Source organism: Martes martes, assembly GCF_963455335.1.
Source record: "Martes martes genome assembly, chromosome: 15".
In the NCBI taxonomy this organism is placed as follows: domain Eukaryota; kingdom Metazoa; phylum Chordata; class Mammalia; order Carnivora; family Mustelidae; genus Martes; species Martes martes.
Window position 1 is genome coordinate 54,097,823 of NC_137903.1, and position 26,381 is coordinate 54,124,203.

At 43.6% G+C, this 26,381-nt stretch overlaps 1 protein-coding gene across 1 annotated transcript in view; it reads right to left on the minus strand.

The window, feature by feature from the left end:
* Positions 1 to 1,888: 1,888 nt before the first annotated feature.
* Positions 1,889 to 26,381, minus strand: part of PROX1 (prospero homeobox 1) — a 48,632-nt gene continuing 24,139 nt past the window's right edge. The window contains 1 exon segment of the mRNA XM_080824206.1: positions 1,889 to 7,511. Coding sequence (XP_080680332.1) covers positions 7,326 to 7,511 — 186 coding nt within the window. The 3' untranslated portion in view covers positions 1,889 to 7,325.

Below are 26,381 nucleotides of genomic sequence, written 5' to 3' on the forward strand. Positions count from 1 at the left end.
AACAGGATGGTGACCTGATCCCAAAGATTTCGTTTGCCTTCTTTGGATTCTTCTGGGCACTCAGGGGCTATGTGTGTTGTCTAGGTTTCCCTGGGTAGTGAAGATTTTTAGAAACGAACTGCTTCAAGGAAAGTCTTCTGGCACTCAAAGCGGTGCTCTCTTGACTATCTTCCCTTCAGCGAAAGAAGTTACCCTTCCAGGTTTGACGCCAGTGTCTTGACCCTCCCTCCAAAGGGTTATATTATTGACCAGGGGCATGCAGCACACTTATTTCTTCAGCGATCTTTCACAATTTTGTTTAGATGTCTTACCAGCCGGTTTTTAATGACTGTAGCAGCTCTTTTCCTTTATATAGACTTCTCTTTTATTTTATGCCTTTTAAAATACAGGAGTATTCATAGACTCCAGGACTTGGCAATACACGGCACATATCTGATTTTTTCCCGTGACTCCTACTCCGGGGTATCTACTCCTTACCTCAGCACATGGTAGTAAATTAATCGTGGGAGTGGGGTCCTTCTTAGCTGTAGGTCTTTAAGAAAACTTGTAAGTTGCTTATGATGACAGATGGAGATAACAATGAATAAAGCCAGCGTTGTCTTTTTTCTTTTATTAGTGTGTTGGAGCTTATACTTTCCGATAGAACATGACTATTGGCTGACATGGAGACATCTGCAGAATATGGTCTGTGATCAGGAGTCAGTACATACTGTTCTAGACCAATGCCACTGGATAATTTAGAGTCACAAAAGGAATGATTTGGTGCTATGTTGTTAATAAGCCTATCAAAAACCGTTACCACCTGCTGTAACGTCTTGGTGATTTAGTTGCTACCTGGATTATCCAATTTAGTTTAAAGCACATCAGTTTTAAATAAGTACAAGAAGAGAGAAGAGTCATTATATTATTTAAATGTCTCCTGTCTTCCAAGAGCAGGTGGAAGAGGCAGAGCTTCTTATTTTTTCTCCAATCATGGAATAAATACTTGGCGCAGAGACGTAGCATGCTCTTTTGCCCAATTAAGGTAGGACGACTGGAATTTAAGTCTGTGCCATTGATAGAGAAATAACATTAAGTGGGAAAATACTGTTATTATTTAGTTGTTTTGATAGTGTTAAGCATCTTTGTGTGAACAGGGTCAGATACAATTTCATCATTTAGGTGAAAGCAAAAGAATTCTGAGATTGAGAAGACTCAGTCTACCGTAAAATGGAAGCCAGAAACAGAGGTGCGGCTGTGAATGATGGGTAAGAGAGTCAATTTCAAGTAGGTAAAGGAGTTTTGCTGATTCTTCCTGCTCCCGATTCAAGGATAAAGGAGACAGGATTTTAAACCAAAGCGAAAGAGATAAAGGAAATTTTCAAAAGCCATAGGACCAGCGGTCTTAGTATGAAACATGCTGCCAGTCACGTTTGAAGGAACATTCTAGAAACATTTCAGAAAATTTACATTAGTACTTAGTTCTGACTCCAACCAGAGCAGAAACAATATGGGCTCTCCCTCCCCATATTCCAAGTGACATATTTCCCATTTTTGACTTTTGGGACCATCTCTCCTTGTTCTTAGAACTGTTAGACGTTTGCAATTTCGAATTAAATTTAGCTCACTAACATTGTTTTAAGCCAAAGCTTTTGCCATTTTTAAAGCGAAATCCATGAGAAGAGGTCTCAAAGAGACACGTAGCCCATTGCTACAATAATCTGAAGTAGAAAAGCTCATTTCTAGGAGTTGCAAAGCATTCATGTTAGACTCGTGTAATTAAGCATTTTCATGAAAGCCAACTCCGGAATGGATATTAGTCACAAGCAGCCCGTTGTCCTAAAATGGGACACGGGTCCAAAAGCTAAATGTCACGCGTTTAAAAAAAAAAAATCAAACGGCACTGAGCTTGTAATGTATATTTTATTTTGCACAAGCTTGCATATATACTGCACATACATTCAGTTTAAGAGAAGATGGAAGGCACACAAGGCAATTGGACTACTGTATCCTTTAAGTGGTACAAAGCAAAAGGTAAAAGTTTGGAGAGTATACAAAAGCTGAAAACACACAAAGTAAAACCCCCTACCCACCCCACCCCCACAACTTTTTTCTGTTTTAAAATTTAGTAGCTGCCAAACTAAATGTTTATACTTTTACTTTAAAATCAATTGTCTACTGCACCTTTTTATTTTCTTTTTAATATGGACAGGGAGTCTCATTGTTTTTTTTATCGTATCAATTAATATTACAGTACATCCTTGGTCATACAAAATTGTACACCTTCATCAAATAAATTAGGATAAATTAAACCAATAAATTATGCAAAGTCTTCAGAACAATAGACAACAACAAAAATCCACAATTGAAATTGCCTCTAGCTAAAAAAAAAAAATCAAAAATTGACTTTATCAGTTCAGTTATTGTACTATATTCAAATCAAAGGGTCTTTATTACAAAAAAAGAGCTTAATAATGCTATTTACAACATATTGCTAAATAATATAAAGGCAGTGTTTTGTCACGGTTTATACTATATACATATGAGAAGTGGCTGGGACAACATTGGGAGAAGCCATGACCTTTGATTCTTGTAGGTAGCGCTGAGACCAACCCCAAATGCATGTTTTTCTAATTCTAACCTTGAAGTGGTAATATACAATTTGAAAATGCTTCTCCCCCCCCTTTTGGAGGATTCGAATATTTTTAAAACACAGAATGAATACATTTTCACAAAAGCGGGCCAGTCTGTTTGCCTTTTCTGCTCGTTGGTGCATTTTAGAGGGTGTCAGATTTGCGAGGGGGCTCAGTTAAAAGACTCAAAAGTCCAGATGCTTCCAGATCCTGCTATATTCTTAGAAGGATAATTATGAGAAGATGCAAAGGTTGAATATGATTTTTGATCCCAGCTCTGAATATGAACATTTTAGCTTTCGTTTCATTGATGGTTTACAACCAACAGATCTACAGAAAACAAAACTGCATTTCCTTCAACAGAACATTTAAGTGCAATGCAGTGACCGCGTACTCATATAAACCAGTTACATTCTTTTAAGGGGAGCTTTTTGAAAACAATGCTTCTTGTAATTTGCAAACACAGAGTTTGTACCAGAAGGAAACATTTGTACTATTCACACCAATGAATATTCTATAATATACAGGGCAAAGAGATTTTGCTCTGTCCTCACATGTACACGGCTTTCAGGGAGTCAGTAAACCACGTTTTCTTTGATGAATGTATGATTGCTTCTGAGGGGACATCCAGTTTTTAAAGCCCCCAGATCTTCATCTCTATGACTTAGTATTAACCTGTTTGTGTATGTGCATGTGTGTGAGTGTGTCTGTGTGTGTGTGGTGGTTACTTACTAAGTGTTTTCATGTACATAGAAAAGAAATTTCATAAATTTACAGAAACTGCATTACCCTTGCCCTTGACATCTGATGAAAGAGACTGTTATCTTTTAAAAGTAGAGAGCAGGATTTTCAAGAATGCTTTCAACTGTCTATACAGTCACTGTAGTGTTCCTAATAAATTCAACAGATGTTGTGAGAATGTAGTTATTTATTAAAATCTCATGTCTTACGTAACAACAGCCATGAGGTTAAATATTTACATTGCTTTATAAAAGTTCCCCTCTTGCTTTAGTGTTTTTATTTTGCTTTTTTTTGTTGTTTTTAACATTTTTAAAAATGATATTCACCCACATCCCTAGCACAGCAACAAAGATTCTGCAAACATAAAACACTTGAATTAAATAATACTCGGAGGCACAAAGCAAACTTCAGGAATATGTGGGTGAACATTTCCTTAAATAATTACTACATTCTACCATCTTCCACGTTGTTTTACCATTTAATGTGAAACGTCCTCATTAAACAGCCAGAGATACAGTAAGAATTAAATGTTTTGTTGTTGCAAATAGAACATTCTTTTCACAAAACATAACAAATGTCTAAAATAGGTCCTTAAATCTAGATAGGAAAAGGTAAGCTTTCCACTTCACACGCATATATATATGTATATTTTTACATGTGTGTATATGTGTGTATGTGTCCTCGTGTTCACACACCCGCACACACATATACAGCACATGGTATGAAATATTGCTTCTATACTACTTTTCATTAGGCTAAGAAAACACAAGATTTGCACCACAGTTACAAAAAATTGGCTTCTACAAGAATTTTCAAAACTCGAATGCTGCTCAAACAATTGAAGAAAAAATAATTTGCGGTATCAAACTGTTCTAAAAATTCTCTTCTTCAAAAACGTATTCTCCCGCTTTGTTTTAAAAAGACACAAAATATGCATAGCTATCAACGTTATGTCAAACAGCCAGAAAAAAAAAAATCTAGTGTTTATTGCAGCTGTAGTAATTGGAAATAAAGTCAAAAAGATGAAATCGAAAGCCACAGAAGGCACAAGAACAATTGTACTTGTGGGAAAAAACTGGTATTTTGAAGGATTTTTAAAAATCCCCCCGCTGGTGCATTTTAGGTCTAGGCACAGACTATCACCTCAAGTGTATATGCAAAAATAATTTAGGGTTAGCAGAAAATAAGTGGTAATGTGATATTTCAACATGCACTTTAGACTTCTTTTTTCCTATGTAAACTGTCCCTCCCACCTTCATAGAAAGTTAACTTTCTCCCAAGTAGCCAATTTTCACTTGGTGAGAGAGATTGAGCTGTGATTTGAAAGATGGTGATTAAAAAACCAAACCAAACCAAACCAAACCCAGAATCGTTAAGTAGGAGTTTTGAGAGACAGGCTTTTGTCACTTTCCAATGCACTGGGAGGCACAAGATTTGTGATCGTTAAAAGGGGAAAAACCACCCAAAAGCAAAAGTGATCGAACAAAGAGGTGAGTTGAACCTCATGCAATTTCTACTCTGAAACCATTTCTATGCCTCAGTGAACCTCGAGCGGCTATTATCATAGAATAGAATATCATAGAATAGTTGGTTGTGAACACACACTTTTGCTGAATCCGTCTACTTAAATTAGAAAGGCAGGGGAAAATAATGCTAAAGATCCAAATGAGCCTGGGATCATTACTGAATTTGCCCCAGATCAGAAGATACTAGCAGTCTGTCTACATAGGTGAATACACTACGGTTTTGCCTTCTACCTTGCAAATGGCAACACAATGTTGATGTGAATTATATGGAACAGCGAAGACCTAGTGGTATCATGACGTGAACAATGAATTCCTACTCTTTCACATGAAGCAAGACAAAAGAGTGTGACCACAAGTTGAGATTGCTTCCCTACTTTGTGCTGATTGGATTTTTTTTTTTTTTTTGGTTTGCTTTTTATTCCAATGCAATGATTATCCAAACATTTTTTTTTCCCCCAAGCAAGCAACAAGAGCAAATTGGATCTGCTGGCTCTGTGTGTGCCGTGTAGGGGAGCACGAGCTGGATGATGCGTTTGGTTGGGGGTGCGGAGAGAAGCCGGTGGTGTTCCAGCCTGTGTCGCTGCACACTGCGAGGGCCCGTTAGCCTCCTGAATGATGCCGGGCATCATAGGACTGTGCCGTTTAATTTAAAGTCAGCAGGTTTTAAGGCTTTGTGCTGACAGTAATTGCCTCCATACATTCCTGTCCATCAGCAGAATTTATAAATGATGGTAAATTACAGCGATTGGGTCAGCTAGTTAGTCACATGGGTCAACCTGCATTCTCCAGAGTCAAATGTAACTTTTATGAAAATTAAGGGAAAACGGTATTTGTGTTCAGTATAATCTAAATACCAGGTTTGTTCCTGTGTTATTTTAAGTGTACGTCCAATGACCTAAGGGGAGGGAGGGGGGCGTCTGGAAAAGCCTATTACAATGAACAAGGAATTCTTACTGCATCTGCAAACAAAACCCATCTGGGAAAACAAGAGTGAATGCCGCAGGACTTTTTAAAAGCAAGTATGGGACACTGTACACCTTGGAAAAACTGGAAAAAGAGAAAAAAGGAAGAAGAGGAGAACCATTGAAGAAAGCACACACCAGCAGCCGGCTTTCTTACGTGTGCTGAAATTGTGTCTTTTGGGTTAACCCCAACCTTTCCTATGCTGCCTACACACGCTTCGCACGATTTGGTCAGTACTAGCTTCTGAAATCGAAGAGACTTTCTCAGTTGCTTTAAAATGCTGTCCCTAAAACGAAGAAACACTTCATTAGACTGTCACCACTTGGGATATCCATCAGGGTAGTGTGGGATCGCGTATGAAAAGAGGTCATCCTGACGTGGGCTCCTCTTTGGAGGTGAAGATCAAATCAGTTCACCACTGTCAACAAGAGTCTAATGTAGGCAGGAATTTTATGGTCAACTTGGGATGTCCTTTATTCCTTACTAGAGAAAGGTATTCAGAAGATAGCGGTGTTGTTGTTGTTGTTGCTTTTTTTTTTTTTCTTTTGGAAACAAGTGTTAAATATGAAACAGACATAATAACTCGTTGAAGCATATAAACCAAGTTAAGAGTCCATTTGAAACATATGTGCCTTTTAATATCCGAAGTGAGATAATAGAAAATTATGTGAAAGGGGTGTTTCTCTACCAAAAATGTATCTATACTCACTGATTACGAAGAACCGATTGTACATCTTAGAGATGTAACCGGAAGATCGGGTGCAAATTTCCAGCCTCATCTCGAAAGGGTCAGTTTTGTGTAGAATTGCTTTGCCCCCGGAAGAAATGGGTACACCCGTTTGGGCCTACTCGCCGTTTCTCTTACAGAAAGGCTTGACAGTGACTATTTTTGGTTTTGGAATTTGGCCTTTTGGGGTAACTTTTGGAAAAGTGAGCTGTTCATCTGCCCCTGGCATTATTTTTAAACAAGGAATACAAAGCGACTTACGGAGTTCAAACCGAACAAAATACTTAAGTTTACGTAGTGGTTTCATTGAGTTTTCTGGCCTCATTAGCAGTAAAAGCAGGAGACACGTCACCGTCGGTGAGGCAGTGCCGTGTCACAGGTCTCCCTCTGCCAACTGCCATTTGCGATAAACTATCGATCAAGCAGAAGCATCTCTGAAATGCCTTTCCTTGCGAATAGAGAATTTCCACACGTCAACGTTCTTTTTCCCTGAAAATTAACCCTATTTTAAAGTCTCCAAATGTTAAGGGCCTCGGGCAAAAGTAAACTAAAGACCGAAGGAAAATAACCATCCCCTTGCAATGGAAAACAAAAGAAAATGAGCGCAAGATGACGAGGAGGAACTACCAGCTGATTTCATAACATATCCATGCCTCCCATACACATCCATAGGAAATCAAAATCTAGACACGTACAACTTAGACATCCAAAGGGGACTGCTACTATTCATACATTCGAAAAGAGTTGTTGAAATTTCTACTCATGAAGCAGCTCTTGTAGGCAGTTCGGGGATTTGAAAATCTCAGGGACTTCACTATCCAGCTTGCAGATGACCTTGTATATGGCCTTCTTCCAGGAAGGATCAACATCTTTGCCTGCGATAATGGCATTGAAAAACTCTCGTAATGTGATCTGCGCAACTTCCAGGAATCTTTCTGGAACCTGCTGATACAAGGGGACAACGGCATTAATAAAGTTTTCAGTTTCAAGTCTCTAGTTCTTCAAAGGAAACTGAGCTAAGTTCTTTCTTTCAGAAAGGGGCTTTACATGGCACCTGCATTTGCTAAAAATGGCCGGCCTCTATTCTCTTATGTAAAGTCGTTATATATAGTAGCACTGTAATGTGGGGTGGACAGCTTTGTGAAGTTTTAGAAGGGACTTGTGTAAAGGATACACGCAGACGTACTGAAAAACCGGGATTCCCTTCTGAATATTCGGGTGAGAAAAGGGGACACACGGTTGGGATTCCCCACTTCATTAAACAGGTGCATTCCGGTGTAAGTCTCCGGCTAATCTTTCAGAATTTGAATCCTATTTCCTTTTGATTTCCATGATGAAAACAAAGTGTGGTTCTCAAAAGTAGAATAAGAGATCATTGGGCTTTGATATCACCGAAACCCCCTGTAAATGAAGAAAACCGAAGAATCTGTTTTCTTCTCATAGCAGCAGAGGACTGCTGAGCCAAATGCTAAATTATATATGGGAGTAACATGCACCAGAAAGTGCTCTGCGTACAGACAGGGATAAGAGGATGATATTAACACTGAGTCCCAAAATACAAAATCTCTACCGAGTCCTAAAATTCTACATCGGAAATTACTTTACTTTGAGATTAGAATTGCTCCATAAGAGTGATTCATGCAGCTGATAGTACTAACGAAAACCAACATTTCTGGAGTGTTTACTATGTGTCAGACGCTCAGTTATGCACAGACTGTGAATCATCCCATTCCGTTCTCCCAGCATCTCTATAAGGTGTCCCTGTCCCCTTTTTACTGTATGGAAAACCGAGGCTCAGAGAGATCAAGGGAATTTTTCAAAGTCCTTACATTCTAAGACAAATATCCTCCAAATATTCTTTTTATTTTTTAATTCTTTTTACGTTTTAAAAGATTTTATTTATTTTAGAGAGAACGAGAGAGAAAGAGAGAGGGAGAGCACAGCGCGAGCGGGGGCGAGGCGGGAGGAGCAGATGGCGGAGGACAGACTCCCTGCTGAACCAGAGCCTGACACCAGGCTCGATCTCACCCTCCTGAGATCACGACCTGAGCGAAATCGAGAGTCAGACGCTCAACCGACTGAGCCACCCAGGCGCCCCTTCCAAATATTCTTTTGAGAATCCCTAATTGTTTGTCCATTTCTTCCACATCAATTAATAAGTACAGGTGTTCTCAATTGTTTATTTAATAGTCCAACGTCTTGTCCAGGGAAAGGGGTGGCTGTTGATGTCCTCAGTATTCTCTGTCAGCTACCCAAGGTAAAGCATGGCTTCTGTTCCCTACACCAAGATAAAGGATTTGCAGAGCCGTTCCGTGAATTCTTAATTGCCCACTTTCACATGGACACTCAGTAGATTTCTTTTAGTGGGGTACTTCTGCATTAGTAAAGTCTTACCTTTATAGTAAGGGCAGACATATGAGGAAGTAAATGCACTGCAGTTGTACGTGTAGACAGATCTGTCCACACATACGGAAGCGTTCAAAGATTTTCGTCCCAGTTCACATATGCCATTTTACCAACTACACGGGGGTATCATCATGTCGAACAGATTTGATCTCTTTCTCCCACTCTTTCTCAATTTGTGCAATGGAACATTTTATAATGACAGTAACTATTAAGGAAAACTAAAATGATCACCAGGCATCCCTGTTTCATACATTCAAAATTGGACAAAGAAGTTCACTCCTTCCAAAGGTAAGTCACTTGTCTTTTGTAAAGAAAATTAAAGGGTTTTAATTCCTCAGAAAAAGAAAGGACCCCATGTGGGGCCTATCAGAGTTTAGAAAAAGTGAAAATTTTCAGTAGCCTCTTCCAAAGACATACACCCCAGCCAGTGTCTCCAGACACTGCTCTCCAAAATCATCCCAACAACCCCTTGTCCCTGCCTCGTCCCCCACGGATGTGCTAACCCATGTACCCCAATGGCCATTCCCTGATGAGAATTCATCTAAATTTTCTACACAATGTTGGTAATTTCTCCCCCAAACTCCCGCAGATACATGAGTATTTGTGGGATAGGAGGAGCCTAGAGGAGGGATTAGCTCTCTCACTCGCCTCACACCCAAATAAAAAGTCATTAAGCAGCCTTTTTGCATACTCTCCCCTCTTCCCTCAAAGATAATCCTTCACGTTTTATCAGATGGGCATTACTGAGAGAGGAGATCTGGCTGTGAGGCGGTGTACAACTACCCACCCTGACGACTGGGTTTGGGAGCTGTTAGCCAAATGCTAAAGAAACATAATCATAGGCATTTATTAAAATAAGCATTTCAAGAAGTGTGGTTTTCCCTGCCATTGGCAACAGAGGCATGACAAAGATCTACGTTCCTTGAACAACTGGGGATCGAGCAGAGCATGGCAGAGAGCAGTGCGGGGCACAGGGTATGGTCGCTCCTCCAGAGGAAGTCAGGGACAACCGGAAGCTCCTCCGCACCAAGGGCCCACGGGAGGTCTGGTGTACCCCGGGCCAAGGTGGCAGAGGTATTGTCTGAGACCATCAGAGGAGAGGAGATGCATCTAGAACAGCATCAGTGCTAGAGGAGGGAGAGAAGGTTCTAGGGGGTGCCTGAGGGCAAATCAAAGTAACTTGGGGGGGGGCATGCTGCTCCCACCCTATTATTATTTACCATGCTCGTTAATGGCTTTTAGTGGGTTTTATCTTGTTTTAAACATTCATTTCTTTTGGTGGTAATCTTGGGCTATCCTTCACCATCTTTTGTATTTGTGTCTTGTGTGAGTTAATTTTTCGCCTGCTTCTATCTAGTTGTAACGAATTTGCCCCAATATGTCTTTAGATAAAGAGCCACGGTTTCTATGGTGGGTCTCCCCCACAATGCTTAACCAAGTTCTTTTGCGTAGCCTTTCATAACGAGAGCCTGCCTTCTGCTTTACTCCACACTGCTCTGGAGTCACATGTATCTCCCTCGATACTTAAACACGAAAACAAATTTTTTTTCCAATAATGCTAAAAGCTAGCATTTAAAGAGTTGGAATAGACCTCAAAAGTCATTTTGTAGATGAAGAAACTATGAGACTCTACAAGATGAATAAATTATGAGAACAAGAGATTCATGTGAAATAACATGACCAGGTGTCTTATCATTAAACCATGCTGGCTCTCTTTTAATGCATTTTCAGTAATTTCTATTTATATGGGGCATCAAAACCTTGACAAGCTGTGGATCTGTGGCTGAGAAAAACCACAGAAGAGCTAGGAACTTAAAAATAAATGTGAATGATACAAAGGATTCCCAGGAGGAGACTTGGGATATTGGTTTATGTTTGAGAAGGGATGAATTCTTTTTGAACAAATGAAATGGTTTGCTAATTTAGGGCTTACTTTGAGGCAATACTCATACAACAGATTGGGCTGGTTTAAAGCAATTGATAATGAGATCCTCTAATGCTAGAGCAATTAATCTCTTCTGGTGGCTCCAGAGAGGTAAACTGATGGGTAGCAACTGATCTTTTGAGAGAGTGCCAAGGAGTTCCATCCACAGGTAGAAATATCACCCACGAGAAAAGAGACCCTTACCCCTCTCTGCTTTAAAACTTTCCCCAACTCCATTTAACAGATGGAAAGGGGGCCCTTTCTGATTTTGGGGGGGCTGCCTTAGAATTTGGGCTTACGAGAATGATGTTGCCCATAATCTTCTGTACCTCTTCACACCTAATGGATTTCCAATCACTAATAAACATCTGCAGAAAATCCCTTAGTGACAAGTAATCCCTTATCTAGGTTTCTTTTAATAGAACCTAACAATCTGCAGAATGAACCCCTGAGTGTCTCCTCAGCATCAGGTGGCAACAGTCAATCAAGTCCCTGGAATGCAAGACAATGCAGGCTGCTGGGAGGGGGGAGGGAAGGCCGTGCCTTTGGACATGCCACAGGGAAAAAACAAAAGGCTTCCAAAGTCTCTGGCTGGAACTCTGAAGCTATTGTGGGAGCTGCTGTGCTGAGTGTTCTTCAGGAGAGGAGAATGGAAACTTTGCTTGATAAAAAGGCATCCCAATATAGGAACCTCACCCCAAATGGTCTTGCCTCTCCTTGCCTTGATATTTGGAGGAGAAGAGAATTGCGACGAGGTACTTGAATGCACTCATAAATGCGAAGGGGGCTGGCTATCAGCGTCTACCAATCTCATCACGATCATTTGTATTTGAGTCTCCTCAGAGCAAACAAGGGCCTTACGGGCTTTGATGAAATGGGGAAATCGGGAGGACGTTTTCAGATCTGCTCCGGCTGTGGCTGGGTTGGGCGCGTGCGCACGCACACACGGATCCACGTGCGCACACGCACACGCACAGTGTGTTGGGTGGGGGGTTGTTCTGCTGTTCTTTTTCTCTGCCCCCCCGCCCCAGAATGAGTGGCAAAGACACATTTTCCCCCTGTCTTCCTCCTCCTCTTCCCAGTTGCTTTACCTTCAAGGATGATTTGTTTTATTAAACTGACTGTCCCTAGCCTCTGCAGTACATAATAAAAGCCTGACATAGCAGGCTGCCTGCCTTCTGTGTCCTGCAGACACTCATCATAAGTGTCAGGACATACCAAGGTTAGTGGTCACTGGAAGTGTGCTCGCTGGCCCAAACCTTGCCAAACGCTCTTGGCAGCTGAATGAATGTCACAGAGAATAGAAGGGGAATTACAAAGGTTAAAAAGAAGACAGCCTCCCCTATTTTCTGGAGACAGAGAAGCTGATTTTTCACACCTCTGAAAGATCCCCAAGCTCATCCCTTGGCCTTTTGCAGGAGACCTCAACCTGGCCCCTTGCACAGTTTCCCATGGATACCTCTCCATCCTCCATCCCCTTTAAAAATTGGTCCACTGGCCCCATTTTATCAGTGAAATGATCTTTGCTGAAATGGAGGGAAAACAAACCAGGCATAGAGCTCTCTCCCCAGCCCCTCCCCAATAGCCAAAGGCTCAAATGGTTTATCAAGGTTATCAATAGATTACGATCTTATCAAGGGACATCATCTATTCAGTTCATCTTTTAAACTATTTTTTTTCCCCCCAAACTCACTTTGAAGGGAAAATGTAAAAGGGAACCTATGCATGGGCAGGAGTATTTAACGGATGGAAAAGTAACATCATGGCTAGTATTTTGGTGAATTAGTTTGTGTGTGGGTTTTCTTTCTTCTTCCTCCTCCACTTTTTTTTTTCTTTAATACTATAAAAGGGCAATAAAATGCTGACTGTAAGAAGACAATGTCAAGGAGAAAAGGGTACTGGTATTTTGGATACTCTTCACTGCTCGCCTTGGAGAGAGAGTTATTCTTGTCACAAACCCTTTTGTCTGCATCTGCTGACTGCTTGCCTGTAGCCAGCAGCATACTTTAACTGTTTTGTCACCTCCTAACATCACATGCATCAGCTGTTGGGCTTTTGTTACGGGTATTGTAGAACTAATCCACTGTGGCTGTTCTACTGTGCAGTAAATAAAACAGAAACGGGCTTCTCAGACAATTCTGCATGAATATTTCAGATGGCTTTACAACTCCAATTCACAAAATCAAATAAATAAATAACTCCCCCAGCCTCCCCCAGCCTCTACCCACACAGAAACAAAACCCCTCCAACTAGACCCAGATGCCTCCAAGTCAACTGCATTGGAGACACTGACTTGAGCCTTCAAGCAATTGTTTCGGTGAGGTTGAAAGAATAATGCTCTCTAAACTTGAACGCCGCGGTATTCATATTTATTATTAGCGTTAGACACATCTAATTCCAAAAACTGGGTAAGCAGCTTTGAAAATTTGGAGAGCTACTTTTCTCCTTGGGCTTTCACACACACACACACGCGGGTACACACACACACACACACACACACACACACACGGACACACATACACTCTCTCTCTCTCTCTCTCTAATGCCATCAGAAATATAGTTCGAGTTGCCTTGTCAAAACTGTTTTTGTTGTTACCATCTGCATCTCCTTCCCTCCCACTTAGCTGAGCGGGGTCAAAGGAAGATGCTTGTGCATCTTGTTCATCCCAAGAGTCTTTCCAAAATGTTCAACCTGTGTAAGAGCCTAAAAGGAAAAGTCAAACTTGGGGCTTTCAAACCTGAATTTACATCATGCGTTCTCTTAGAGTGTAAACAATGCACTAATCACATTTCGCGAGGCATTTTCTAGATGACTTCTAAGTGTCTTTGGAGAAGCTAAAAACAGAAAGGGCCTCTGCATGCGCACACGCGCACACGCGCACAAAGGTCCTAGGGAAGGAGACAAAGTTGAAGTACTTTCCCGAGCATTCGCTCACCCTGGTGTGCACATGATTCCTCTAAACAAACTCTCCCATCCCTGCTGTTTGTTAAGTAAATATTGATCAAGGAGAGACGGAGCTCCTGACGGCAGTGGCACAGGCTGGGGACTTACACTGCAGACAGAGTGGACTTAAATGGATAAACTCAGATGCTTTAGTAACTCCTCCAAGAGATTATCAGATGAAAAGGCAAGAACAGAGACATTGCTGCTCCCCTCCACTGTCTTATTCTCCCGGAATTTTCCTGTCAGGGGCAGAGGAGGAAACCTGGAGCTATCAAATACGGTCACAAGATGCCGTGGCGCGGGGTCTCCCTTGTGGCCGGGCTCGCGTTTACCCTGAGCCGCTCGCCCCGGGCCGCAGCGGCCCGGAAGGAAGCCATGACACCGGACGCCATGACACCGGACGCCGCGCGCAGTGCATGGTGGGATCGCGTCCTGACGCCGCGACGTGGCGGGGAAGGACCAAGGGGGAGAGCAACCATGGATGGGCTTCGGGAAGCGTAAAATACCCCCGAAATGTAAGGTGATGCTTGGAACCCTGAAAGAAGAGTCCAATTCCTGGGAAGTGTCTCACTGTGATGAGTCAATGTGTACAAGGCAGTATTTTGAGAGATGCTTTGAGTATGTTTGCTTGAGCGATTTTATGGCCCGAGTCAACAAGTTGAGAAAGTTGCTTTGTATTTCCTAAGTTTTATTTCAGTCACTTCATGATGGTGATCTGAACCCCTGTCAGGAGCTGGAGAGCCACGGGTGCTTCCTTGGGAAGGCCAGTTTTAAAATGGTCACCTGAGATTCGCTGAGTGCCATAGTCAAAGAACGAGCTATTAGAGTTCCCACCAAACGGCTACATGGTGTTTAAATTTTACTCGGATCCTCACACCTATGTGTGGAAGCCTGGCGTTATCTGGGGTGCCCTGGCTGCGAAGCCACTTGCCGAGGCCGGCGGGGTGATACCAAGAAAGGCAGAAGAAGATTCTGCGGCAGCAACCGGGCTTCGAACTAAAGTCTCTTTCACTCTGATGCTCCAAGTGGCCTTCAGCCTTCGGGGACCATACGGGACTGGGTCAGCATAATGCCCATGCAGTTTTAGGCCTAAAAGCTCACTTCCCAAGTAACGTGTTTTGCTACTTAAATATGTGAAGAGTAAATGCTTATAGGAAGTGGCTATAGTTCAAGGCTGCCCTTAAAAACAAAAAACAAAAAACAAAAAACACACAATAAAACAAAAACGAAAAGACAAACGCATGTTTCCTCTAAGCAAAGGAACACATGGCAATAACAGTCTGTATCATATTTTTTTTTTTACAAACCTTCAAAAGAACAATGTTCTGTTGAGCAAAATTCAGTAGCATTCTGTAAACATTAATTTAAGGAAATCAATAGACTCAGTGAGCTAAAGCCATATTGCAAGATAAACTGGCCAGAGTGCCACTTTGTCAAATAGATTTTCGTTTTCTCGGCTAGATAAAGACAGTTTCAAAACGGGGCAAACGTGTTGCAACCAAGGTTTGAAAAGTATGTGGCCTTCAAACAGTCTGCTTGTTCCTACTGCAAAGCTGGATAAACATACTTTAAAAATGATAAGATGGCTTAGAATTGATTTGGCTTTCAGATTCTGCATATAGTCGATTTCTTGGTTGTTTCACAGGAAAAGAATAAAACAAAATCCCACGCATTCAGAAAAAAAAAATGTATTTGGGAGAAGGGGTTAAATTGTCTTGAGAAAGGGAGCTGGCGGTGGGGGGGGGAGGGCAGTGTCAGTTGGTGCTTGACTTTAAAAAAGAAAGGAAGAAAGAAATCTTTATTCATGCTGACCTGATGGGCAACAGGCCTTCTTGCCAAAATCCAAAAGCCAAACTCTCTAGTGGGTTTGGGATCAGAGGTTTCAGCTGGTGGAAGCTGTTCCCCGTTCTGTGCACACCACGCAATGTCATGTTAATGTGCCAGGGGCGGGGATGGGGGACGGAGTGGGAGGGAGACCCACACAACGGTCCCCAGGTTGCTCCCAGCCAGACTGAAAGAGCTGCAGGGATAATTAGAAAAAGTGGCAAAAGGAAAGCGCGTCTCTCCGTCTGTCGCCACGGCAGGGACATACATTGAGCTTGTGGCAGGAAAACTTCCAAGGGAACACGCCTGGCATCCTCCGGCGCCGTACCAGTCCGTGGAGATGCCGGGAGAGGAGCCACAGAGAGACATGGTGGAAATGGCCCCACCGGAGGAAGTGTAATAAACAGAATGAAGAGTCACATGGGAGGGGAGCGAGGGAGGCTAAGGATCTACCTTGAATGGACAGTGGAGTTCCATGAAAAAGCGTCAGGGACGTGAACTTGGGTCCGCAGCATGAGCAGGGAGGGGCTGGGGAGGCCACAGGCAATCACCCCTCGCGTGGGCTTCTCGGGCAGCAGCGTGGAGGAAGGGCAGAGGTGTGCCCTGAGTGCTCCCTTTGTTTCCTCACCTAAATTGAATCTTCCTCATTCCTGCATTCTATTTAGAAAATAGAGAATGCACAATAAAATTTCTACACCTCTAAGATGTTGATGAGGTATGTGTTGATTTAAAAAATCACGTGATGATCAAGAACTGTGCTTGGATGGAGAGTTTTGACGAATTGTCACTTTTGAGAATAAAAAAAAGAGTGTCTTAACGGCTACTCCGCCTGCTAATAGTGCGTGTATGCCTTTTAAACGGCATAAACCTTCCATTGGAAACTTGATAGAGATATCAAGAGAAATGAAACCGTCTCTCTTCTAGCCCCAGAAAAGGAAGTACTTAACTAGCTTGCCGGGAACAGAATGGGAAATGCCATTATAATACACTCTATGATCCTGTCAAAATTATTTTGTGGCGCTGAAATCTGGTTCACCAAATATGATGAAAAAGGCTAGTTTATTTGCTCATGCTTGGAAGTCTTGGTGGCATACGTGTCAGGAAACACAATGATCATCATGTTATTCGTGGTGACAGAGTGAATGTTCCTTCCCTCCCGAACTCTGCGCATGTTTCAGAGAGTGACTCCAAGTTTAAATAGACAAAACAAATGAACAAATAAAATTCAACACAAAGAAAACCAGAGAAAAAGTAATAAAAATGAAAATCTAATACTTTCCTAATCTCTTTAGCCCCAGGATTCATTGAAAATAGTCTTAGATCTTAAACATACCTGGAGGCTCCCGCCGGAATGACACATCTGGTAGGCTATTCAGGTAAGACCTGGACTAAGACTATTTCATCCAAGAATCATGGAGTTTTGGAACCTCAGGACGAGGAGAGAGTCCGTGTTCTCCAAAAGAGTGAAACAGTCCAAACCAGGGGTTGGCAAACTTTTTCTGTAAAGGGCTAGATAGTAAATACCTAAGCTTTGCGGGCCACATTCGCTTTCTGTTGTATATTCTTCTTCTTGTTTACAACTTTTTAAAAATATAAAAACCATTCTGAGCTCAGAGTCATAAAAAACAGGCTGAGGGCTGGATCTGGCCCATACATCATAGTTTGCCAACCTCTGCTCTTAGCTAAACTTGAGGGCTAACGACGGTCCTGAATGCACTTTCATTCTTCACTAATCCCATATGCCTCACCGGGTCAGCACACTACTTGTTCCTGTAGGGTAGCTGGGGCTGATTCCCCCAAATTCAACTTGCAATGTCACGCCATTCCTCAGATGCACGGAAGGCTGCCCATGTCTATGGGAACAGAATGAAACCACACCCAGCGATCATCAAGGCCCAGGAAGAATTCAGTCCTTCTCGGCTGTGATGAGGAGCATTTTATTAGAAATGGTCCTGCCAGGAAACATTCAAATGTACGAGATGGAGGAATCCGGACCTCCTTCACAACACACCGAATGAATCAGCTCCATACTTATATGGAAAAACACGCAGCGTACCTTCACGCAGCAGTGTTAACTCCCTTCCCCTCAAAGTAGCCCCACAAATTATGTGCCATTGGTATCTGAGTTCAAGACAGGTTGATAGTGCTTAAAGTTTAACTTTTGCTACAATTACTGGGTGAGGTGGTAGAATAAATAGGGCCAAGCTTGGTGCCATTCTTGGATGGGAGATTATCCAAAAACAACAAGACATAAACTCTCCAATATTGCACGAAAGGAAGCTGGGGCACAGATAATCCGCAGTTACTCCTGTTTCGTTCGAGAATGCATTACGTGATTGTTTTCTGTGGCGGGTTTATCTTCGTAATTAGGCTTTGCCTAGACTAACATGGAAACTAGTCTGCATGTCCCATATTCGTGCTAACAGAGCTGAGGAGCCCAGGGAGAAACTGTTAGGAAGTGGGGTTCGGGCAGGATGATGAGAAGAGCATCACCCGTGGCGAGCGCCAGAGAAGGCACCGTGAGGTACGATGATCAAAAGAGTGTTTCTGAGATCCCCGGATCCTGGGAAAGACGGCCACTCTGGCGACAACAGAGTATGCATCCCAAATAATATTGGGGCTGTTCTGAGAAAGGACTGGGATTAAAGGCCTCCATCGCATCTTTTGGTTTTGACTAAAGGATTTTTGTTCTCTCAGAGAAATTCTGTTTTGTGTTTCTAGAATATTCTATTGGTCTTTCCTCCACAATTACCCTTTGCAAAAGGAAGAATGAGGTGTATTTCAAAGCAACCTAAGAGCTTGGAATGGCACTGAAATTCCTTTTTCAGGAAAGGGAGATAGTTTGGAAAAGGGGAGGAACTGATTCTTGAACGGCTCCCGGGGGCCTTTGGGAGCCTTCCAGACCCATGCCAACACCTAACGGGACTTGAGGTAATGTTCGTGATGGGGAGTCTTAGGACACTGTCTGGGATTGGCCCTTGCATTGGTCCTGCCGAAAGGTAATTACAGGAATTGACATACAGATTTTCTTGCATACCATCAGGCCACTGAAAATGAAAAATCTTTGAAAGTTGTCTCTATATTAAAGGAAACACAGTGTGGCCTTGAAACCAGAGCCTTTCACCTTCCTCCACCCACTTCTGTTTCCGGTTGTTTCTCTGCCTTTGCACCACTCTAACCCCACAGTTGTTCTCAGCAACATACTACCTTTTACTAAAAGTCACCTTTAGAACCAGACTTTACTTTAAATTGCTATGGAGCCCCCCCCCAAAAAACCTAGAAATTGGGGACTAGGACCCTAAAAAGAAGAAAAATACATATCCACATGACTTGCGTGAGGATTCGATACCTACCGACCACAAGCGCATGAACACACACCAAATCTCACTGGGAAAGACTTTCACGATCAAGATCACCACCATATTGGGAGTCCTTAAAAGAAAAGGTGGTGTTGCTTTTGCAAAAACTGCCAACCCAGCCCAGTAGTGAAGGTAGTTATCCGAAACAACCCTTTCTGTCCGGAACGAGGGCAGATGTTGTATCTTAGACAGAGGTTCAGGCACAGCGCAAATTCTGATGGTTGGGGTGGAGGTGTGCCATAGCACACGATACGCGTGGGAACAGGTACACGCCCTCTCTCAGTTCGTTCAGTTCTGCTTCATCTCCTAGAAAACCCACTTGCGTGAGGGCTTCGGCACAAATGTCCTCACTGTTCAGCTGCCCCAGCCAACACAACACGTAAAGTGAGCAGAGTGTAACGATCGTGCCAATTCAGTCAATAGATGTTTATGAATGTAAAAAATTAGTCTTTCTAATCCCAGCATGGGAGTTGCCACGTCTCCAAGGGCACTGTTGAGATTCAGATCTGCAAAGAGAGCCTTGGGAGAACACGAAAATGGGCACCCTAGAGACTTTCACTGAGATAATTAAGCCACAGCAGAACCACAAGGGTAGAAGTGGCCCTACATGGACACCATCTGGATTCCTAGGGGCTCCACAGTCACTGCTGAAACCTTTGCCTCGTGCCCAGGATTTATTTCAAGAACGCGGAAGGTCTTCTAGAATCACCGAATTTCAGAGGTAGAACAAAGCTCCGTGTTTCATCTTATCACTTGACAGGTGAGCAAAGTAGAGCTCAGCAAGGCAGGTGTTGCCAGAGGCAGACCGCCCCCCCCCCCAATCCGGTGCTCCCTCTGCCAGACCCCATCCCCTCACTGCTGCCCTTCTCATCTGGAACCCATGACTCTGGAATCCTGGATCCGTTCCAGGCTGGTGTCACCTTTACAGCCACACCTGGGGCAGGAGGACTCCCCTTCTCTTTTTAAAACCAGTTTTGCATTGACTCTTTGTCCCAATTCCGATGAGAACTCCCTGTTTGCTCATTTGTTTGTTTGCGTATTTAGGGTCAGCAGGAAATGGTGCAAGAGTTGAGCTACTGATAACAGCAACAAGGTAACTTTTACTTGGTTGCATGAATTAATAAAAGCAGATGCTTATACAGCACCTACTTTGTGCTAAGGTCATCACGTCTAGTCATGCCATTCTCAAGACAACACTGTGAGGTAGTTGCTATTATTTTCCTCATTTAACAGACGAGGAAACTGAGGCACAGGGAGGGTAACATACTTGTCAGGGTTTCAAGAGCTGGGATCTGATCCCAGGAGCCAGTTCCAGAATCCATGCTTCTAGGTTCTGCACTATTATTAGTTCACGACCACTGACATTGCAAAGACTCCCCCAAAGGATTTCCTTCTTAAGATTTCAAGGTGATGCTTTCATATAAAATAACACTGACTTATAAGTAAACATTTTCTTTCCTGCCTGAGAATAATTCAGAGGCCAGAGCTTTCTTGCCCTAGTTTTATCATTTTAAAGACTCAAGCCCAAGACGAAGGTCATGTCTTCATGATATCAAATACCCTGACACTTCATCTACAAGAACACTGAAAACATCCTGACAACATAGCATGGTGGATCTGCCCTTTTTTTTTTTTTAATTTTTTTTTTTATTTCACTGGCTCTGTCCTGGAGACACATTCAGATTTGCCAGAATAAGAATACTTGCCAAGTCTCATCAATTGTTCTCATGGGACCATCTTAACCAAAAAGCGCTACTGAGATGTTACTCAAGAAATCCAACTTCTGAGGATAAACTTTTGGGACAAACAAAACAAATCACAGTGGGTGTGTGTGAGAGAGGTACAACCACCAAACCACAGTGTGGCCTGCCCATAGCTCGAATTAGGTCCCGTGGTCTGCTAAGTGTAACCGTCCCTCGAGAAGATATAGTCACGCCAGAAACGCATTACAGAAGGGCAGCAAAAATGATCGCGGGCAGCCCACTTACTATATGGGATTAGACTTTTAAAAAGGATTAGAGCCCCTTAATCTGGAGAGATGAAGATTAAGAGGGAGGAATGATCAAAGTCTATAAAATCAGAAAGGAAATGGAGAATATGGCCATAGTCCTGTTCACAAATCCCAGGATATTATAACAAGGGAGATCCCTTTGGAGTTCCAGGGAAATCACTTTAAGAGCCATAAAAAGAAGATACAATTTTCACAGCAGGTAATAAATTTAGAGAATTATTATCTTGAGGAGTGGTATACTCTGAGAATGCAGTTAGGTTTGAAAAAAAAAGGTTTAAATAAACCCATGGGTGATAAAACCATAATGAGCTAATAATGGAAGCTTGGGAATGTTCTAGGGACATCTTGAGTCTTTTGAAAATAATTCCAACAGTGACAGGTACCAGCCTCTCCCGACGGGCTTTCTCCCCAAGGGGGCTGGGTAGCCAACAGATCTGACCACCTCTCCCTTCACTCTCCCAGCCAGATTGTTCCTAATATTCGAAAAGGGGCATAGTGACTGGAACGTGTTTGGATCTGGTACGATACAACAACGCATTCCTCGCAGGGAGTTTTCTTTATTCTTTGCTAGTGTCTCTGTCCTAGGGTCTGACCGTGATTCCCATAAAAATATGAACGTAATCCTTAAAACAAAAAATCTCTGTCTTACTCAAAGATAGAGACATTTCAAATATCTTATGTTGCGGTAGATAGGAGATTTTAAAAAAAAAAACTGGTTAAACTCTCTACTGGGGAAGTTACTGATAGTATGGTAACACAGACCAATTACTTCAAATTTAAGGGGAAATTAAACATCCCAATTATGGAGCACCCATCACAGCCCAAGATATTAAACTCGGGAATTTATTGCAGTTAATGGAGAAACCAGCACACCTTCACAAAAGCTGTGGTTCTGTGAAATACACAGGATCAAACTTAAGGGAAATGTTTTAGCTCTTTTCCAGAAGATCCAAGTGCTAATCACTTTAAATATCTAATAATAGGTCATTGTTGGGGGCTGGGGAGGTTAGAGCCGCAGAAGGAGGCAGGGGACTTTGGTAGGGGGTAGAGTGGAGATGAAGATTCCATTCAGAGAAAAAGAACCTTCAGACGACCATAACATGCACAGCAGAGCATGAAGAATCCTTCCTGCACTCGCATTTGAGACTGCTCTCTGAAAATTGGTAAAATGTGGCAATGCGTAGAAAGCAAATAAAGGAGCCAAGGAGAGGAAAGGAGTGGCATGGAGGAGAAAGGCATCCGTCCAACAAGCAGTATCTAATAACTCCCCATCCCAGCCCGATCTACCATCACACCCCGGGAGCTGTCCCTTGGTATCTGGGCAAACCGTAAGTTTGAAAATGTCAGCCCTCGTGTTGGGGAGCTATGCAAAGTCACCATCCATCTGGGGAACGGAGACGTAGGAAGGTGGCAAGGAGGGGGGCTGGGTCAAGGGGTAGAGTCACCCTGCTTCTCATTGTGGACCTCAGAGTGATTTGGGCAAGAAAACTGGGACATCTGGAGTTCAGAAGTCGAGGAAAATGGGGAAGAACCGGGAAGATGAATACATGATCATCAGCGACACAAAAGAACGGAGCAGAGAGAAGCCTGGGCTTGGGCACTCGCGTCTGGCAAGGAGGCCGGCAGCCGGGCTAATGAAGCATTTGTGGTGTGGGATGTTTGCCAGCGCAACAAAGAAGATGTGCTTGGGCTCTGCAGATGTGCCAGGGCCCCCAGAGCAAAATAATGACATAATCACCATCAGTGTCACAGACCAGACTGTACACAAGGTGACAGGGGAGGGGGGGCCTGTAATACACACACAGGGAGGACTCGCCACAGCCCATGGCGGTGGCTGCCCCGAGGCCCGGGAGGCAGGCAGGGCCACCTAGCCTAGCTGTCTCTAGCTGGGTCTTCGATCCCGAGGTAAGGCTTGTCCCCACCACCGGTGGGTGCTTCTCCTCCGACCCAAGCTGCTCCCAAGGAGGCAGCAGCAGTCTGAAAAGCTTATGAGAGCTTCAGACTGGCAGGAAGAGAGGCAGAAGGAAGAGAAGCAAGAGGGAAGTGGAAGGAGAGAATTTTGAGACGCGCTCCCTCGGTCTTCTGCCAAGTTCTGGGCTCAAACTTTTCTCGAACCTGGCCCCGGCCCTCCCACCTGAGATATCAATATGATCACGGACGTCCGTGTTTCAGGCCGTAAAGAGAAGGCAAGAAAACTCTGGGGGCACCTGGGTGGGGAGGACACGAAAGGGCCGCGCGTGGCCCCCCTGGGTGCGAGGGCCGGGGCGGCAGGCGGGCGGGAGGAGGCGGCCCCCGCCCATCCAAAACCAGGTCCCGCAGAGGGCTCAGCACCTGCCCGCGGCTCCCGCTCGCTAAGGTGGGTGTGTTAGTACAGCTGTCTGGCTTTTAAGTGACTTTTGTCAGTTTGAAAGTGAAAGTCTGTTTGAGGAGCTGCGAGAACAATAGCCCAGAGCCCGGAAGAAGAGCTTGCAGCACAAAGGACCGAGACTACCCTCGTGTCCCTTTTCATTGCTTCTGATGAAAGATTTATAAGAATAACTTTAATTTTTTATGACCCCCTTTTTGGTATGACTATATTAGTTGTGTCAACTTCCATACACAGGTTCTCTTTAAATACCAAAAGGTCTGTGGGGAAAGTTGTTCAAGGAGGCTACGGGGACAGAATCAATTCTGGCCATCGTGATGGGTCCCTTCCTCCAGGAGGAGCTGCTCTGAGAGACCCAGAGTTTCCCTCGAGAGATGGTTCCCTTCGGCCTCGACGTCCCTGTGCCCCCGACAGCAAAGTGATCTTAAACCTTTCTAATGTGCCCGTTCAACCGCTCTTTGGAAGAACAATTATATTTGTTTTTCTTGGCTTCACCCTATTTAACAGGAACAGAAGTATAATAATCATTAATGGCTTTCCTCCTTTACTTCTCGAATAGCTGTCTCTACGTTGAATCTTTCAGTTTGTGTCTCCGCCAAAAGCAGGGGGGGCGGGGGGGCGGGGGGGCACACAGATTGCATTGTTTTGTGTCCTGTTACCAAATAGCACTGACGATTGGCTTAAGGCAATCATGGAAGGTGACACAATATTTTCAAACGAGAACGATCTACTTTCAAGAACCAAACTCCTAGGCTTCACCAAAAGGAGCGGTTGCAGAAACACTCACTCTTGGAAATTTATACCCAGACACTTAAGAGAAATGAGGGAACGAGCTCTACGTTTTCTGCCCTGCGGCTGAAAAAGAACCAAACGGGTTCCAGTGAAATCAAATCCGGGGGTGGGAGGAGGCTGAGGAAATTTGATTTAAAATATTATCGTCCACGTGAAAAGGGATCGCCAACTTCTGAACAAGCTTTAGGTGGCTAAATGAGTTTGTTTCATCCGGACGAAATAAACAGGCTGGTTTTCAAAAGGCTGTCAGAACTCCTCCAGACACTGAAGCCAGGACGGGCCGAACACAATGCTAACATCCCACCGAAAGCTCCGACCACCACCGGCAGCGGCTCTCCGCAGAGAACTTGCTCCCTTTCTCCTATTGATAACCCTTTGTGGGACGAAAAAAAAGAGCAGAGGCAAGGAGAAGTGAATGTCAGACAATAGACATCACTCCACACACTGTCTCTGAACTTCCCTCATCTCTGAAGGACAATTAATTATGAAGGCCTTAGGGGTAGGTCGAAGCAAGGGAAAACCCACTGCCTTCCCAGCACTACGCTGCCACCTCTGTGCTTGCTAAATGCCTTCTCCTGTTGGGGCAGAGCCACCAAGAGAGCCAATAGATCATTGGGGGGGGGGGGGGGAGGGAGGAAAGCAAAAGATTTTTTTTGTGTGTGCGTCTGCCCTTGTATAATTCTATTCTCACTGTGAACTCATCCATACACAAAACACAAGGACAATTTTTTTTTTTTTTTTTAAAGAGAGAAAAGCCACAGGGTAGGTTGCAGCAGAAACGGCCTCTCAGTGGTGTGTTAAAAAGGATGGTCTTTTCACCAAATCATTTCACAGAGGCAAAACAGACAAACACAAAGAGTTGAGACTTTTTCTCCGACATTAAATGGAGTAACTGATAAGGTCAGACATATGATACCTAAAGACATGAATCTGTGCACTCTTGAAGTCAAAGGGCCTCTCTGTGCTGAGGAACAATCTTTCAAAGGAAATAGATCATAGAACTCCACTGAATCCGCTTTAAACTTTATGAAGCAGGAGGAGAAAAAGCTCTAAGTAGGGAAGCTTGACAGAAGAGCCTTGAACTATTTTCTGAAGGAAAGATGAGACCCTCCCTAGGCTGCCACAAAACATTTTTTTTTTCTAAAGGCTTCTCTGAACTTTGATATGTGCCAAGACACTGCCATTGAAAGTTGTATAATTATGTGCTATAGCCACTGTGGAAAATGCTTTGTTCACCCCAACAAAGGACAATAAGCAAAGTGAAGCGACGTTACACTGTATCTTTTTCTTTAAGAATGTTGAGAAAGGTCATGGAATGCTATAACTAATAAAGCTGTTGAGTAAGGAGGTTTTAAAGCTGATCTTACTGTGCTTGAATGTAACCCAATGACAAAAAAGACACAGGGAGCTAAAAATGCAACGACATTACCAAACAGATGATAAATCAATGGTCCCGCTTCATTATACTGATCAACACCTTGAATCCCAAAAGGACAGTGGTGCAAAAACGAAGCTCCGTGCGCGCACAATCCTGCCTCTGCCCCCCACCCCCCACCCCCCACCCCCCACCCCTTCCAGCCCACCTTGGAGCCGGCGTCTTTTACCGTCCTCTCCCTCACTCTTCAGGCCATCATTCTGTACAGGAATGTGTTCCCAGACAGCCATGTGTCTACTTATATTTAGAGAACATTCATTTAGTCTCTTAAAAGATCAATTTGGCTTGTCAGGGGCGGGACTGGCAGGGGAAGAAATGGGAAGAGCGTCTTTTCCTCCTCGCTGCCCACCCAGGGTGTGGGTCATGTGATCACTCAAACGGTTCAGTGGTTCCGAGGCCAAAAGACAGCAGCGGCAGTGAGAGGGTTTCACCCGTGTGCCAGTTTCCCCAATGATCACTCATATTTAAGTATCTCTTTGGAGCGGAGGGAAACGCTTCCTAAATCCACCTGTCCTCATTTTTCTTTAAAGAGATGACAATGTGAATGAAAGACTTCCAAATACATTAAATCTTCCTCAACGCAGGGATGTGTGGGAAGCGGGAGGGCTGGGCACGGGGGCAGGCGGGGTGGAGAGAATGTGTTCAGCACGTGTTGTTCAGTGTCTGGGGTAGGGGTGCGATGGGAGGGGTGCTGGGGGGTTATTTTCGCTTTCTAAGGGCGAAGCAAGGCGATGCAGAAGTGGGTCCGCGGA